Below are 17,346 nucleotides of genomic sequence, written 5' to 3' on the forward strand. Positions count from 1 at the left end.
TCTAACTCCTTCGTGGAGCTTCTAGCTCCTGTTTTTTATAGCCAAAATGTCAACTTTTTCATTATAGTAAAAACCGCAATGAGAAGGAATCCAGCAAAAGGTTATGTGACAGCCTCTTAATAAGAGTTCGTGAATCAAATGGTTAATTTCAATAATGAATAATAATAAATGTGTGTGTGTGTGTGTGTGTGTGTGTGTGTGTGTGTGTGTGTGTGTGTGTGTGTGTGTGTGTATCACTGAGTATGTGTGCCACTCTGTGTGTGTGTGTGTGTGTGTGTGTGTGTGTGTGTGTGTGTGTGTGTGTGTGTGCATGTGTGTGTGCGCGAGCGTGTGTGTCCGTCCGTGTCGAGAAGACTTTTCGGAATGAAAAAAAGAAAGAATCTGAAACAACCTTGGAACGTGAATAAAATAACGGGGGAGAGGAGAGAGAGAGAGAGAGAGAGAGAGAGAGAGAGAGAGAGAGAGAGAGAGAGAGAGAGAGAGAGAGAGAGAGAGAGAGAGAGAAGAGTAAAAAGCATCCAACTTAAACATCAACTGAACTCGATACTCGATCAGTATACCAGGTGTCCTATAGGACTGAGCCGTCAGCAAACCGAGACCATCTAAAAATTATCAAACATACAATCAAGGGAATCAAAGGAATTGCGGCCCCGAGAAAAATAACGTGAAAATTGCATTCAAGTTTTGTGTAAATTACTAGAAATAGGATATCCAAAGAAGCATTTCAGTTTCAAATCAAAGAATTCAAAGACTGAAGAATACCATGTGAAACTTTGCCACTGGATTTTGGTGGAATATTTCCCGGGCTGGCTTTGTTCCTTGATATGTACTCTTATGAATGATGTTCCTCTTGAATAAAGGATGTACTCCTTCCCCCCCCCCCTCCGTCCCCCCCCCCCACCTCCATCCCACCGCGGCACGGCGGATTGAGCTAGAGGATTGGACCTCCATACGTCGCCTCAGTTCCTTTGCCGAGCCGCGTCTGGACACAGTGGATATGAATTAACTGCCTCGTCAGTAGCAAAAGGCTGTGATGGCGGCCTCAGTTAATCTTTCACTGACTCCGCCGCGTTCATTGTAGAACGGGTTTTACTGAGATGTAAGGAACGTGTATTCAGTACTCTTAAAGACGTAAGGAACTCAGCTAAAAGAACAGCCGCAAATTTTACCCGTGTCGTCTCTTTCATAATGTCAAAGCTTTAACTTACTGCGACAACCTTTTTGCCCGTGTGCTGCCCTGGGCCCCACTCAGCATCAGTTTCAGTTTGTTACAGGCGTCACTGCGTTCCACCGGCGGACGAATTCCCGGCAAAAATGCTACCGTGACCACATCTGCTACTAATGTAGGCCTATACCTCAGTGACAGCAGCATAACCCAAGTCGTTTGTCAGGCATTGAACTCATGCATATATGTATTTGCATCTGTGCCTATCAGAAATGATTTATTTTACATAACTTTGCCAGAGCCTGACACTGACACTAGCCATCAGTTATTCTTTACTTAATTGCGTGCTGCACACCGGCACAGGACTGACTGACAGCCTCAGTTTATTGTCTCATGATCCAAATGACTACTGAGAAGCCCAATTTGGTTTTCCAGTAAAACTTCTTTTTTTTTTTTTTTTTTTTTGGGGGGGGGGGGGGGGGGGGGAAGGGGGGCAAGATTCGAACCCAGACCCTCACAGACACTGTATTAGCAGATAAGTGTCAACCATGATCCTGCCATTCTCTTGCAGGTTTACCATCTTCCTCTCCATCAACAGACTACAGAAAATTAAGAACAATTAATGCTGCACGATTGTTTCTCGCCAAAAAGAAATCTGATCATGTTACGCCTCTGCTGAATCGGTTACACTGACTTCCAACCGAGTCCCGCATTCACTATAAGTTAGCAACACTCGCCTTCAAACATTTTGACAAGTCTCTTCCATTGTATCTCTCCTCTGTATTGGAAACATAGTGAACCACACAGAACATTAAGATCCAGTTCTGAAAAGCTGCTCAAAGTTCCAAGGACTAATCTGAAATGCGCTGGAAACAGGTCTTTCAGAGCTCAGCTAGGCCAGTTCCCCAAGTGTGGAACTCTCTACCTTCATCTCTTAGAAATTCCTCTGATCTACATTCCTTTAAGTCAGATCTGAAAACTTCCCTTTTCCGTAAGCATTTTTGTTCTGGGCGGAACTAGTGGTTAAACCAAGGTATGCTTGTTGGCAAGTATCTTTGTGCTAGTATTTCTCGGCGTAGTCCTGTTTTAATGCATTGTGTATTTTATGTATTTTTGGTCTTAGATGTGATGTCATTTTTTCTATCTGGTTATTTTTAATGGGCGCGCGCGCGCGTGTGTGTACGTGTGTGCGTGCGTGCGTGCGTGCGAGCGTGCGTGCGTGCGTGCATGTGTTTGTTATGAAGTTACAGTGCTCGGGTACGCGAGTGTAAGTGTCAGTGTAGGCATGTTCAGTAGTATGTCCGAACAGAATTCTATGTTAGAAAATAAGAAATATTTTAATGCTTATATGCAATTTTGTTTTTCGTGCAGTTGATATTTAATGTCAGTGTGTGTGTGTGTGTTTGTGTGTGTGTCTGTAAGGGAGGGACATTTATATATATATATATATATATATATATATGTGTGTGTGTGTGTGTGTGTGTGTGTGTGTGTGTGCGTGTGGGTGGGTGGGTGTGTTCTATGAAATGCATTTTGTCTTAATCTAAGCCTTATTTACTTCATAGCTTTTATAATCTTTTGTGTGCTTTTCATATGAACACACTGGATGTTTTCCATTGTCAGATAGCGGTTGATATGTTTATAGTCAGCTATGATGTAAGGCGCTTTGAGCAGCATTTGTGCTGGATATCGTGCCATACAAAAACTGTGTATTATTATTATTATTATTATTATTATTATTATTATTCTCAGTGCCACCTCAGTTGCTCCACTGGCGTACAGCCCTAGCCCCCCGGGCCAAACAGAGGCGTCAGGACTGATGGCTTGAAAAGACTCAACTGGCGGTCACAGTTAGGTGTCAGGCCGGGAAGACTCTAACCTTTGTCCTGAAACAATTCACTGCCTTTAAACTGACTGAGTAAAATCAAAATTTATCAGTCAAATTAATCAGTGTATAGTACTGATATTAATTATGAATATAAACCGAGGTCCCGTGTGCAGCATGCACTCAACGCACGAACTTGAAAGAACCCGCCGCAACAAAAGGGTCGTCCCTGGCAAAATTCTGCAGAAAAACCCACTTCAGTAGGCGGGAAAACAAATAAAACCGCAGGCAGTAAAAAATCAGCCTGTCAGTATAGTGACGCGCTGTCCCTCGTGAGAGCAGCCCGAATATCACACAAGGAAATCTGTTGTGACAAAAAGAGTAATGTAATGAATTAATTACTAGGTGTCTTTTTTATTTTCATTTTAAAAATTTTCATTTATTTATTTATTCATTTTTATTTCAGTGCAGCCCCGAACACACTCCAGTTCAGTCTGGTCTCAAAAGCTACCTGTGATGAGTCGGTGTGGGCTGGTATCTTTCCCATTCCAACAGTCTGCACTTGCTGGGGCTCGAGCAGAAAGCAATCTGCATCCACGACTGAATAATAATTTTAAAAAAAGATATAAAAAGTTGTGTTTTGTTTTTGCTGTTTTCCCTTATTTTTGGAATATTTCTGTATAAAGAGGCATTGAATTCACCCCCACCCCCTCTATTTTACTCTTTCGAGATGGAGAACACGTTTATTGTCAATAGTCGACAAAATGGCTGACTTCAAGAAGAGAAAGGCAGTGTTGCGTCAACGTAAGCAGTCTTCCGATAGTTCAGACAACTCAGATACAGAAGATTTTGGGTAAATATCACTTTTAACAAGATATTATCCCTGTTCCACGCTTTCTGCCCGCCTCTGATATTGACGTTTAAGCGAAAAAAGTATTCTAATCGTCAGTATCTCTCAAACTCGAGCCTGCCTTTTCAATTTGCAATATTATATATATATATATATATATATATATATATATATATATATATATATATATATTAGAAATAACGCAGTTTTTGTTTGATTTAAAAAAAAAATGTTTTACAAGATAAGTCGTTTTATTTTTGAATCCGTTACTAGGAAAGAAGGGGATAGGAGACTGATTTTAAGATTTGGCATGATTATCGATTATGAATCAGAATGGATCGGAAATAATATTTGTTGTGAATTGATAATGGGTGGAACTTGAATATATATATATATATATATATATATATATATATATATATGCAGACTTATGCTGTTTCGGATTCTTAATTCATATTCAAATTTTAATTTGATTTAGTACACTTTTTTGGCTCACCAGTGTAAACAAAATTAGTTTGTGTGCTGTAAGGTGATGTAAATGTACTAAATCTGACTGATTCAGCCACACCATACAGGTTTTTAGGTGTATCTTCATAAATGTTTTGTTGATGAGTTTTTCTGTCTTTCTGGCATTAATTGATTATTGATCTTGAATAAGTTACAGCATGATGAGCATTATTATGCCAAAGGAAGAAGTAGGGGTATATGATGTAAAATCCAACCATGGGGTGATGTAAATTCTCAGTCAACATGATGTAACACCCAATGACTGAATCAGGGTGGAAAATATGACCAGCAGGTGTCTGAAGATGTGCACACTCTGTTGTAAGTTAAGAATTATTCTTTGATGCCATTGATTTAACCACATAGCCATAGTCGTATTGACCAGTCACATGATCAGCCACACACACTAGCAATAAGTAAACAATGCGCGCTTGCACACACACACACACACACAGAGCACTGAGACATGCACACACACACAAACACACACACACACACACACACACACACACACACACACATATGCACACACATACTTTCACATACTTCCATGCATACTCAGTAATTTCTTTTCAGTCTCTCGATTTTTTACCCCTACTCTTGTCTAATATCACTTACACTGAAACGATGTTAAACTAGCTCTAGACAGAAAGATAAAGGAAGAGCATCAGATCCTGAATCTGACTCAACCCTGTTGTAAATCCCTACTGGTTGTTTTTGTACAAGTATGTGTGTGGTGTCAGTATGTGTATGTGTGTGTGTGTGTGTGTGTGTGTCCATAATTTATTGAGTGTGGATGCAGTATCAGAGTATGCAAACATGTGTGATACTTTTGGACAGGAATAAACTGGAGGATATCCGAGCCTTGCAGAAGTTACGAGGAAGACAGAATGGAGTGAGCGCTGCCAGTCTAGCCCTTGGCAAGAAAGTGGACAAAGCAGAGGACGTTACCGATGTAATTAGCTTTGTACTAGTAGTAGTACTCTCTCTATGTCTGTCTCTAGCTGTCTGTCTGCCTGTCTGTCTCTCTCTTGTTTATTTGTTTTCACCATCATTCTTCTGATTTGTACCCCAAAGTCATATGAGCTATGCAGCTAATGACATTAAGTGTCACAGTGTTCTCTCTCTTTCATTGTTTTCTTTTCAGTATTACACACTCTTTAGAAAGTAGAGCTCTCAGGTTTTCTTGTACTGCATTCTTCTCTGTCGTTGCTTTCATGATCGGATCTCTCTTTGTGTTCAAGAAGCAAAATGATAACATGAAATGATGAAGGAAAATAACTAGTAAAAGCCCTTTGTTTTCAATTTACAAAAACAATGTAGAAGTTGAACTTTAATGTGTGTGTTGTGTGCGTGTGTGTGTATATGTGGTGCATATAATTTAAGAAGCAGCATTTTCTGAGAGTTAAAACCATTATGACATTCACCGATAGAAGAAAAACATTTCCCCCTAAAAAGTCTAAATGATTCAAAACTTGTGTTCTAACATTATGAATCTCTACGGGAAACAAATCCAGGAGTTTTATTTCTATGGGCACTTACGAAAGAACATATATATATATATGATTTGATTATATCTAATAATCCATATTTTATATCTGTATCTATCAGTATCATATACATGTGAGTTTCAGTTTGTGTGTGGTTGTGTCTGAACGCAAGCTTGCCTTTGCATGTTTGATGCATTGAAATCTATGTTACATATAATTGTATAAGACCCCCTCTGTAATGACTTTCATAATTTAATGTGTGTATGATCCTGATCCTTTGTGCTTGGCAACAGGCAGACCCGTTCAAGATGAAGACAGGCGGGATTGTCGATATGAAAGCTTTGAAAAGACAGTAAGTACTCATGTGTGAGTGATTTCTTTTATTTGAATTTTTATTTTCTATGATTTCATGTTAGGATGTTGTAGCAACAGACTGCAGTGATGAGATTGGTAATGATATAAATGTCTGTATATCTTTTTAATTGTTATTTTGGTTTTTCACTCTGCACTTGGCTTTTTTCTTTCTTTTTTGTTGTTGCTGTGTTGACCAAAATTTGCCTAACAGCTGTTCCTTGGGGACCTGGCACATGCAGATGCAGCCACGGATACATAAAGAAGAAATCTCTCTCTGTGTATACAAACACATACACACACACACACACACACACACACACACACACACACACACACACAGATAACCTTCAGCCTTGCCAGCTTGAGACAGCGGGCTGCTGATGGTGACAAAGTAGGTGGTGAGCCTTGTCAAAAAAACCACACAGTGGGGACGTTTGAGGGAGACTCAGCAGCCACCAGTGCCTTGCAGCTGCTTGAGATCGGTGACACAGAGCTTTGCAACCCTACCCCTGCCCTGCCTGCTGGTGTTCCTTGCCCCACCTGCAGCCACAAGTGTGCTTTGGAGTTTTGGTTACAAAGCCACATGCATGACCACTGGTGTTGGCTCAATGCATCGTCATCTTCTTGCTCCTGAGAGACAGTCATGATATTTATAAATCATCACATTATTTAGAATTATGGGATGTATGCCAAAATGATTTTTTGAATCATATACCAGAATTATGGATATCTATCACTGTATCAGTCTTTAGATCAAACTATCTGTCTGTCAATCAGCCTATTTCTTTCTCTCTCTCTCTCTCTCTCTCTCTCTCTCTCTCCCTCTCTCTCTGTATGTATATGTGTCTTTACACTTATCTCTCTCTCTCTCTCTCTTTCTCTCTGTCATCCGTCTGTCTCTCCCTCTCATTCTGTATGTTACTATGTATGTTATGTCTTAGTTATTCATTTCTCTCTCTCTTTCTGTCTCTCTGTCTCTGTCTCTGTCTCTCTCTGTCTCTCTCTCTCTCTCTCTCTCTCTCTCTATATATATATATATATATATATATGTGTGTGTGTGTGTGTGTGTGTGTGTGTGTGTCTGTAGCACATGCAGCTGTTCATATCGCCTGTTAGTATTATTTATAGATTGCAAGATCTGTAAATTGTGTTGCAGTGTAGAAGAAATGCAGAAATAAACACTGAGATCACAAACACATCTTTTCCTCATATCATATCAAAATTCAAAGTTGATAAGAATGGAAGAAGTGCACAAGCACAGCTGAATCAAACACTGCAACAGTCTTTATTACATACGCCACAAACAAATTATTTTCCACTGATGATGCAAGCAGTGCAGAGATGGAACAAACATGAGCCAAACAATGAAACAATCTCTTTTCAAACATTGCTTTTGGAATCAGTGGTGTTTCTTTTGCCAGTGCTGTGCTTTTGTCTGTTGATTTCCCTCCTCACTCCTCACTGCCCGGACGATGAATTGTGTTTGATGGTCTGTGAAAATGGGTCCTTTTGTTGTTGCTGTTGTTGTTATCTTTTTTTGCATGCCAGTTATTGACATATGATATATTGTACTTTTAACTGTGGTGTGTGGTGCCTTTGACAGACCATTGACGGGAGAGGTGGCAGAAGCCATTGGAACATCCTTTGCTGCGGAGACCAACAGAAGAGATGAGGATGCTGAAATGTAGGTTGAACTTGCTGTGTTTTATTTCTCCACATGTTTTCTTCACATGATAGTTACTATGCACATGTGATACTGTGCAAAAATGAGGACTTGTAGATATGTATGTATTCGTCACTTGATAACATTAACACATTCAAGCAAGGGCGCATGTTTAAGTTTGTACACCTGACACCTGTCATGGATGCACGCATGCTATTCCATTTTCATATGTTTAGTTTTTTGTCCGCTATTTTCTCTTTTATTTATGTCAGTCTGTTCGCAAGCATAGGAGGGAAAGAATTTCGGTGGGTTGGGGTGTTAGAATGTGTCACGATCGGGAGGAGTTTTGATATTGTTCCGGCTTTGAGTTGCCCCGATCTTCAGTCACCCCCTCTCACTGTGTGCCTTATACATGCTCAAAAAAAAAAATTAAAAAAAAAAAAAAAAAAAGTAAAAAAAGAATATTAAAAAATGAGAGGGTGTGTCTCGCATGCTGCATTTCCCTGTATTATTTTTTCTGGGCCGGAAATGATGGTACTATGTCTAGTCCTACCTGACACTTTCCAGACCCATTCCAGAAGCAGCCATCCAAGCTTGATCAGCTGAAAGACCCCAGCTTTGTTTTCCAGAAGCTTTCCCTGTGATGAAACAGACTGACAAGCTGTCATCAGTTGAGCTTGTACTGAGACTGAATAAAGCCCTATAGTGTGTTTTGTCATCAGTGATTTTTTTTTTTGTCCTCTCCTTTCAATCTCCTGTTATCATTATTATTATCATTGTTATTATTATTATTTGTTATCATTATTATTATTACTATTATTATCAGCAGAGATATGGAGATGTACACTACACAAAATAATCAAAACATGTGGATCTAAAAAGGTTGAGTTATGAAATTCATATTTTTGTTTCAAACATATGTAAGTTCCAGCGTTAACATGTTTACATTCCGGTGTTAAGTGCACTTTCACTAAAATATAAAGATATCAGACAGTATACACACCATTCATACCTGAACATGTAAACATTATCAGACTTGTTGTTGAACTCTTTTGCTTGACAATGACAACACAACACCTTTGGCTGAGATTAGTTGCTTTCAGTCCTGCAGAAATCTTCAGTGTGGAAAGTTCCCCATGCAGTTGGCATGTTGTTGTACTGTCTTCAGGTTGAAATACGTGGAGGAGCAAGTGGCGAAGAAGAAGGGACACCTGAAGGAAGAGGGCAAGGAGAAAACAGTGTAAGTACACATCTGTGGACACATGGTGTCTGTGTCTGTGTCTGTGGGACCGCTTTGGTTCAACAACTGCTGAACCCTTGGAGATAGGAGATCCTTGTGGAAGACCCCCCCACCCCTTTCCCCCTTTTTTATTCTTTTTTTTGTGTTTGTGGTGGGTGTTCTTTTTAAGTGGTGTGTGGTGGGTGTTCTTTTTAAGTGTGGTGGTGTGGGTGTTCTTTTTAAGTGTGGTGGTGGTGGGTGTTCTTTTCAAGTGGGGTGTGGTGGGTGTTCTTTTTAAGTGTGGTGGTGTGGGTGTTCTTTTTAAGTGTGGTGGTGGTGGGTGTTCTTTTCAAGTGGGGTGTGGTGGGTGTTCTTTTTAAGTGTGGTGGTGTGGGTGTTCTTTTTAAGTGTGGTGGTGGTGGGTGTTCTTTTCAAGTGGGGTGTGGTGGGTGTTCTTTTTAAATGGTTAGGATACTGTGCCATGAACTGCGTTTTTTGGGTTTGTTTTAGTGTTTTTTGTTTTTTTTTGCAGATGTGACAGTTTTGTGTTGATGCGTTTGAACATTTATACAGTTTGGCAGTCTTGATATGGCCCTGTGCGGTCAGCTGGACAATAAGCGACAAGAATAAAGAATAAATGAACAGTGTGCCGTACAGTGTCACTGCCATTGATTTCCAGCACGAAGAGGCCCGAGGACTTCCTGTACGAGCTGCCGGACCACCTGAAAGTGTCGACGTCCACCAAGCGAACAGAGGACATGCTGTCCAACTCCATGCTGTCGGGCATCCCCGAGGTGGACCTGGGCATTGAGTGAGTGTCGCTTGACTATTTTGCTTTGCCAGCGTCAAGAGTTTCATCTGGTTCTTTCTTTCTTTCTTTGTTCGTGGGCTGCAGCTCCCACGTTCACTCTTTTACATGTACACGAGTGGGCTTTTTTTGTATGATTTTTTTTATTTTTAACCCTCCCATGTAGGCAGCCATACTCCGTTTTTTGGGGGTCATCAGGTTGTTTCAGTTTCGAGGAGGGATTACATGCAGCATGTCAGACTGGTACATACATACATATATATATATATATATATATATGCTGCGTTACATCTGCTTAAGCTGCAAGATATAGTTTGTGATGTAATTTCCATGAGCAGGATGTCATTGTTCTGAAAATAGTAATTGTTGAAATAATTGTTCCTATATCGTTAATTGTATTTGAACTTTAGGATGGTATAAATTATACTATAATTTCCTGTGTTTTTCAGCATTGATGCCATGAAATCTCTTTGTCTCTTTTCTTTTTTTTTTTTTATTAGTGTATCCTTGGTTACAGAGAAAAGCAGAATACTGATTTAAATTATTGTGATGATTTTCTTGATAAACATTAACTCACTTGGGACAAGTTTTCTACCTTGCTTTTCCCCACAGATGGGCCATTTGTAAGGGTTAGGAAAAAAATTACCAAAAATACAAAATACTGTGTAATAAAATGAAACTTTCAGAATTGGTTTATTACGTGTTGAGCTATTACATGTAAAAAAAAAAAATCAAATTTCTCATCTTATTTTTACAGTTTTGCCATATGTAGAAAATACTGCCAATTTTTCACCCCGAATCACCATACCCATGCTCACTTTCTGCATTAAATTCGCTTTCTTCTTCGTCATCATCCACCTCTTCAATGTCCGACCCTTCAGTTTGTAGCATTTCAAGTACTTCGGCAACCCTAAAACATTGCCGTCACTGCCTTGTTCGCTTCAAAACATTCCGAGAAGAGACCACTTTGCTAACAGACTGGCACGCGAGCAGATGACCGGTCAGTGACTTTGTCAGCGTGTGTGCGAGACAGGCCACACATCATAGACTAACCAGTCATACTATTCGATTGTGGAGTGACCCAGAATAGCGCACTCTGCTTGGCTGATCACAAAATCACGTGTACAGCGCATGATGGAATTTTACTTTCGGAGAATGCTATTCCATTCCTTCGTCCGAAACCGAATACGTTTTGTGTAGGAATGCGTGAGCATTCCTTCGTCCGGAAAGAGTTAATACATGACACATAATGTGCTTCAGCAAAGATGAAATGAATCTTCATGAAAGTTTGATTTATTTGTTTTTTAATTTTGCTTTTCACAAAGCAGATATTGATTTATTCATTATTTTTTTGTTTTTGTTTATTCATTTTTTCCCCTCCATGGTCTGTTAGGTGTTGGACTTCTGATCCAATAATGGCGCTTTGTTCCAGGAAAAAGGCACTTAACTCTGATTTTCCTCACTCCACCCAGGTGTGAATGGGTGAATGCCTGACTTCAGTAGGGGAAAAGTTAAGACAGCGGATGGAGAGGATTTGGCCCCGTCGTTCTTATGCCGAGGCCTAGACACAGTGGATATGAATTAACCTGATTACTGTCAAAAGCTAGGGGACCTTTAACTCACTCCAGACGAGGCTCTGCTGTTTACAGCTGTTTCAGATGAAGGAACCCAATCGGGGCTTTAGAAAGTTTTGAATTTTTGGAATGGCACCTACTTTACATAATGACGTTATAAGCTAAGAATATCTTAACTGACCTTTCCACTGTCCACTGTGACCAGTAAATGCTGAGTTTGTTGCTGTGCTTGTGAGCAGGGGAGTAATTTTCATGGTGACTGGTTTACATGAACAGAGCGTGTTAACAATGGTGTCTGACCCAGTTTCTATTCAGTCACAAGGCAGACAACAGACTTAGACAAAGGGGCCCTGTCGGGGCAATATAACATTTTGAAATCAGTCTGTTTCAAACTCTTTGTGCTTTCCTAGATTCGTTTACAAGTCATCAGTGCGTGCAAATTTCGAACAAAAAGTGCGAATATTTTCATCTCACTGGATGATAGCATGAGAAGGGAGGAAGTTATACATTGTCTCCAACTAACTCAGTATGTTACTGATCAGTTTGGAAATTTTCAGTTCATAACTTTGAACATTTGATTTTTTTGGTGAGTGTATTTCTTACCCATACAGACAGGGAGAGTTAGGGGAGGGAAATGGCAGTGCTGAGTGAGTTAACCTTTGATTGACCTTTGACTGCTCAGGGCCAAGATCAGCAACATTGAAGCGACGGAGGAAGCCAAACAGAAACTGTTGTGGGAGCGCATGCACAAGAAGGAGGAAGTGTCGGACTTTGTGCCCACCAACATGGCTGTCAATTACATGCAGCACAACCGGTGTAAGTGTGTGTGTGTGTGTGTGTGTGTGTGTGTGTGTGTGATTGTAAAGTGTGTGAGTGTGCACATGTTTCGGCGTGTGTATGTGTTTGTATGTGCATGTATGTGTGTGTGTGTCAGTGTGTATGTGTTTGTGTGTGTGTGTGTGTGTGTGTGTGTGTGTGTGTGTGTGTGTGTTTGTATAAGTATATGTGTTTGTGTGAGAGTGGGTGGGTTGTTGAGAATTTCTGTATGAGCATGCATGTATGATCCAACATGCCCCAATGGATGAAATGTCAAAGGACAAAATATTCTTGTGAGTGGGCGGGAACTGGCGTTAGTTTCTCTCTCTCTCTCTCTCTCTCTCTCTCTCTCTCTCTCTCTCTCTCTCTGTGTCTCCCTCCCACCCCCCCCCTCTCTCTCTGTCGTCCTCCCCATCCACATTTTTTCTCATATATCAATCTTACTGTACCCATGACCTTTCTTCAATGTTTCTGGTATCATGCATTATGTTTGATTTGTATTGAACATACTCACAAGACCCCTCCACAGCTGCATGGCCTCCTGTCTCTGTCTCTTTGTCTGAGAGCACTTTTATTTTATTTTATTTTATTTTATTTATTTATTTATTTTATTTTATTTTATTTATTATTTTATTTGTTTATTTATTTTATTTTATTTATTTATTTTATTTATTTTTATTTATTCATTTTTTTTTATTATTGTCATTATTTTTATGTATTATTTATTTATTTATTTTATTATTTTTATTCTCAAGGCCTGACTAAGTGCATTGGGTTACACTGCTGGTCAGGCATCTGCTTGGCAGATGTGGTGTAGCGTATATGGATTTGTCCAAATGCAATGACGCCTCCTTGAGCTACTGATACTGATACTGATACTGATACTTGGACTGAATGCCAACAGAATATTGTTCGATTCAGACACAGCAACATCTCCTTGCCCAATGTGTGGCGAAAGCCCAGAATATGAAAATCATTTCATATTTATCTGCAAAAGATACTAAGAATTGCGAAAAAAAACTATTCCCTTTTGATTACAGCTCCAGTGCAGAGAAAAGATTTGTTCAGCATACTGAAGACAGAAAATGAAGATACAATACCTTTGCTTTCAAAATAGGTATCTGAGGCAATAAGTATACAGAAACATCTATTATCAGTCCAAATACTTATTAATCAATTAAAAAATGGTATGGGTTTTATGAGGAAAAAAAGCATAGTCAAAAAGGAAGGGTTATATTTAGATGGTCAGTCTTGACAATGAAAAAAAATTAAATGATGTGTTAGTATTGATATGATGGGTTTCGATGTTCAGACTTAAATAATCATTATATGATTTATATGTATTTGTTATGTGTTAGTAGTGATATGATGTGTGCCAATGTTACATGCTTCAATATCTATTATATGATTAAAATGTGTACTTTTCTGTGTACTGTCCAAACCTTGGAGACGAATGACCCCCCCCCCCCACCCCCCTCCTGCAAAAAAAGGCACATTAACCCCCCTGTCACATGTACTTTTGGAGCAAATGATAAAGTGCTTAAGTGTCGCTAATCTCTAATTAGCTTATTTTGCTTCAAGTTCAATTCTGTTTTTCCTTTCTGTTTGATTTTATTTGTTTTGGACCATTTTTGTTCTGATTAGTACCTACTATGTCACTAGAGCTTTACAGCTAATTACATTAAACATTTCAGTGTTCAGTGTTCTCTCTCTCTCTGTCTTTCTCTCTCTCTCTCCCTCTGTGTGTGTGTATATATATATATATATTATATATATATATATATATATATTGTATTGTATTGTATTGTATTGCTTCTTTTTGTCACATCAGATTACTCTGTGTGAAATTTGGGCTGCTCTCCCCAGGGAAAGCGTGTCGCTACACTGAGAGCGCCACCCATTTTTGGTTTTTTTTTCCCCCTGCCTATGGAGAATAGGTTGCTACAATGCAGCACCACCCTTTGTTGGTTTTTTTTTTCCTCAGGTGTCTTTGCTTTTGTATCAAGGTGGATCATCCTGCAGAATTTTGCCTGGGACAACCTTTGTGATGCTGTGGGTTCTTGTACATGCTTGAAGTGCATGCTGTGCAGGGGACCTCACTTTTTATCATCTCACCAGAATGAATAGCGTCCAGACCACCACCCACAGAGGGCCTGGTGGAAGGGAAGAGAATTCTGGCGAGTGTTGGCTTTCAGTCTTGCACCCTCCAATTTTCTCGTTTCCTAGGCGGACGCGTTACCAAATGGCCACCACCACTTCACATGATATATATATATATATATGTAAGAAGGGTGGATAAGAACCATTGTCAGTTTTTGTCTTATTCAGTACAATTTTCAGTTTCAGTCTCTCAAGGAGGTGTCATTGCATTCAGACGAATCCATTTATGCTACACCACATCTGCTAGGTAGATGCCTGACCTGCAGCATAACCCAGTGCGCTTTGTCAGGCCTTGAGTGCGTGCATATATACATATATGTACCAATCAGAGTGGATTTTGTTTACAGAATTTTGCCTGAGGACAACTTTCTCTTTTTCATGGGTTCTTGTTCAGTGTGCTAAGTGCATGCTGCACACGGGACGTTGGATTATCGTCTCATCCGAATGACTAGATGATCAGTCTGATTTTCCAGTCAAACTTGGCGGAAAGGGCGAGAGTGGGATTTGAACCCAGACTCTCCTGGACTCTGTATTGGCAGATGAGCGTCTTGACCACTCTGCAACCTTCCTCCTTATGTGGAGTGTTGGCCTAGAGGTATCGCATCTGCCTAGGAAGTGAGAGAATCTGAGTGCACTGGTTCGAATCCCACAATCGCCAGTATTTTCTCCCCCAACACCAGACCTTGAGTGGTGATCTGGATGCTAGTCATTCGGATGAAACAGTAAACTGAGGTCACATGTGCAGCAATCATTTAACACACTTAAAAAAAAAACCCACAGCAACAAAAGGGTTGTAGACAAAATCCACTTGGACAGGAAAGCAAATAAAACTGCAGGCAGGAAATAACAACAACAACCAACAAAGGGTGGCGCTGTCAGTGTAGTGACACGCTCTGAATTTAACACAGAGAAATCTCTTGTGACAAAAAAGAGCAATACAATACGATATGATACAATACGATACGATATGATATGATACGATACAATATGATACAATACAGTACAATACCATTATTCAGTACAAGCACACAGAATGCTACCTCCTAAGCTTTGGAAGGACTAGACTTTTTCAATAAAGAACAAAAGCATGAAAACCCCATAATGATATTGATACATGGTGTGTGTGTGTGTGTGTGTGTGTGTGTGTACACACGTACAGTTAAGCTGGAGGACCATGGACCCAGAGCCAGGAAGATGGAGGCTCCCAAACCCATGCCTCTGCGTGTTGGTGACATTGAGAAAATGGAGAAGCCTTACGGTGAGTTGAGTTGTGTGCGTGCGTGCATGCGTGCGTGCGTGTGTGCATGCGTGCATGCGTGTGTGTGTGTTTTGTGTGTGTGTGTGTGTTTTGAGTGTGTGAGTGTGTGTGTGTGTGTGTGTGTGTGTGTGTGTGTGTGTGCATTCATCTCAAAATGTGTAGTGGGGGGTGTGTGTTTGTGTATATGTTTGTACGTGTGTGTGTGTGCATGTATTAGAGTGTGTGTGTGTGTGGATATGTCGTCAAGCACACTAACGTTAGTCATTAGCCAACATGTGCTCTTATTAGCACATTTCAAATCATGTTTTGTCATTTTGTTTCCCTCTCTCTCTCTTTTTTTTTTGGTGCTCTTATTGACATATTTCAAATCATGTTTTGTCTTGTTGTTTCCCTCTCTCTCTTTAAAAAAAAAAAAAAAAAAATTGTTTCTTAAGCTTCTCTCACTGTGTGCATCTCTCTCTCTGTCTCTGTTTCTCGTGCTCTGTGAAGATTTTTATCCTGGTAGTTGTAAGGGTTTTGATGATAGCTCACTTTCTTTGTTTTTTTTTGTTTGTTTTTTGCTCCAAAATGTGTACAGTCTTGACTGTTTCAATGATTAGTGTAGTTCAGTTACAAACATCTTGGACACCAGGACTTTATTTTGTTTGTATTTTTTATTTATTCATTTGTTGTTGTTGTTGTTGTTTACTTGCATGTTTGTGTTGTTATTTTGTCTGTTGTTGAAGCATTTACAATTATATAGCTATTGTTTTGTGTGATCAAGAAATGTAAAATTACACAGGTAAAATATACCTATGTTGTTTAACCAGCTCAAAAATCTTAATCTGCCTGTACATACCATATTTTCAAAAGTGCTCTGAACAGAACATTCAGTCAATTTCCTTTCAGAACAAGAACATATGGTTTGCACACTTTTGACAATAAATGTAGCCCATAGATATTATTGTTAAGATATGATACATTTTCACCAAAAATTACCTGGAATAGTGGAAAGAGGCCCTGCGCAGGAGTTACGTTTCCTTGGCAGATGCTCACTTTAAACATCACACAACATTTACAGCCCCCAAAGCAGTGCACACGCTCCATTCAGAGTGAATTTCAACACAGTGTGTTGCATCCACTACAAAACGCTGCACCGGCTCACAATAAATACATAGATAAATGAATGATTACCTCCTTTTGCATGTGTTGCAGAACGGAAACGCTCCAAGAAACCAATCCAAGATGAGAAAGCCACAGACGACTTCCACTACGAAAAGTTTAAGAAGCAGATGAGGCGATTCTGATGATTTTTTTTTTTTTTCCCTCTTAATGTGTTCACACAAAAGTCAAAGACAGACATATTGATTTGTTGAAAGGTCGTGATCCTTTTTGGCTGACAGTGTTTTGACTCAGTTATGTAAAGAAAGTGAGTCAATGTAATAACCCGGTGTTTGTTTGCTTGTGTGTCCTTGTATCTGTCTGCCTGTCTGTCTGTCTGTGGTAAACTTTAACAAATTTATTTTCTCTGGAAGTGCTTTGTCTGTCAACGCCAAGTTTGGAATGAACACAGTGAGAACAAATCTTACCTCTCATACCAAGGAAAAGTTATAAATTTTTCTGAATTAAGCTGATCATGAACAGTTTCTATTTGCTAAGGTTGTGAATCCAGAAGATACAT

The 17,346-nt window shown here is 39.6% G+C and overlaps 1 protein-coding gene across 1 annotated transcript in view; it reads left to right on the forward strand.

Moving 5' to 3' along the window:
• Positions 1–3,728: 3,728 nt before the first annotated feature.
• LOC143289503 (splicing factor C9orf78-like) overlaps positions 3,729–17,346 on the forward strand; it is a 15,483-nt gene continuing 1,865 nt past the window's right edge. Inside the window, exons 1-9 of the mRNA XM_076598491.1 lie at positions 3,729–3,843; positions 5,185–5,299; positions 6,128–6,186; positions 7,792–7,872; positions 9,020–9,091; positions 9,750–9,881; positions 12,135–12,268; positions 15,588–15,686; positions 16,881–17,346. The exon at positions 16,881–17,346 is cut by the window's right edge and continues 1,865 nt beyond it. Of these exons, the coding sequence (XP_076454606.1) occupies positions 3,755–3,843; positions 5,185–5,299; positions 6,128–6,186; positions 7,792–7,872; positions 9,020–9,091; positions 9,750–9,881; positions 12,135–12,268; positions 15,588–15,686; positions 16,881–16,972 (873 nt within the window). The 5' untranslated portion in view covers positions 3,729–3,754 and the 3' untranslated portion in view covers positions 16,973–17,346. The remainder of the gene's footprint in view (positions 3,844–5,184; positions 5,300–6,127; positions 6,187–7,791; positions 7,873–9,019; positions 9,092–9,749; positions 9,882–12,134; positions 12,269–15,587; positions 15,687–16,880) is intronic.

Source organism: Babylonia areolata, chromosome 14 (assembly GCF_041734735.1).
Source record: "Babylonia areolata isolate BAREFJ2019XMU chromosome 14, ASM4173473v1, whole genome shotgun sequence".
NCBI classification, from domain to species: domain Eukaryota; kingdom Metazoa; phylum Mollusca; class Gastropoda; order Neogastropoda; family Buccinidae; genus Babylonia; species Babylonia areolata.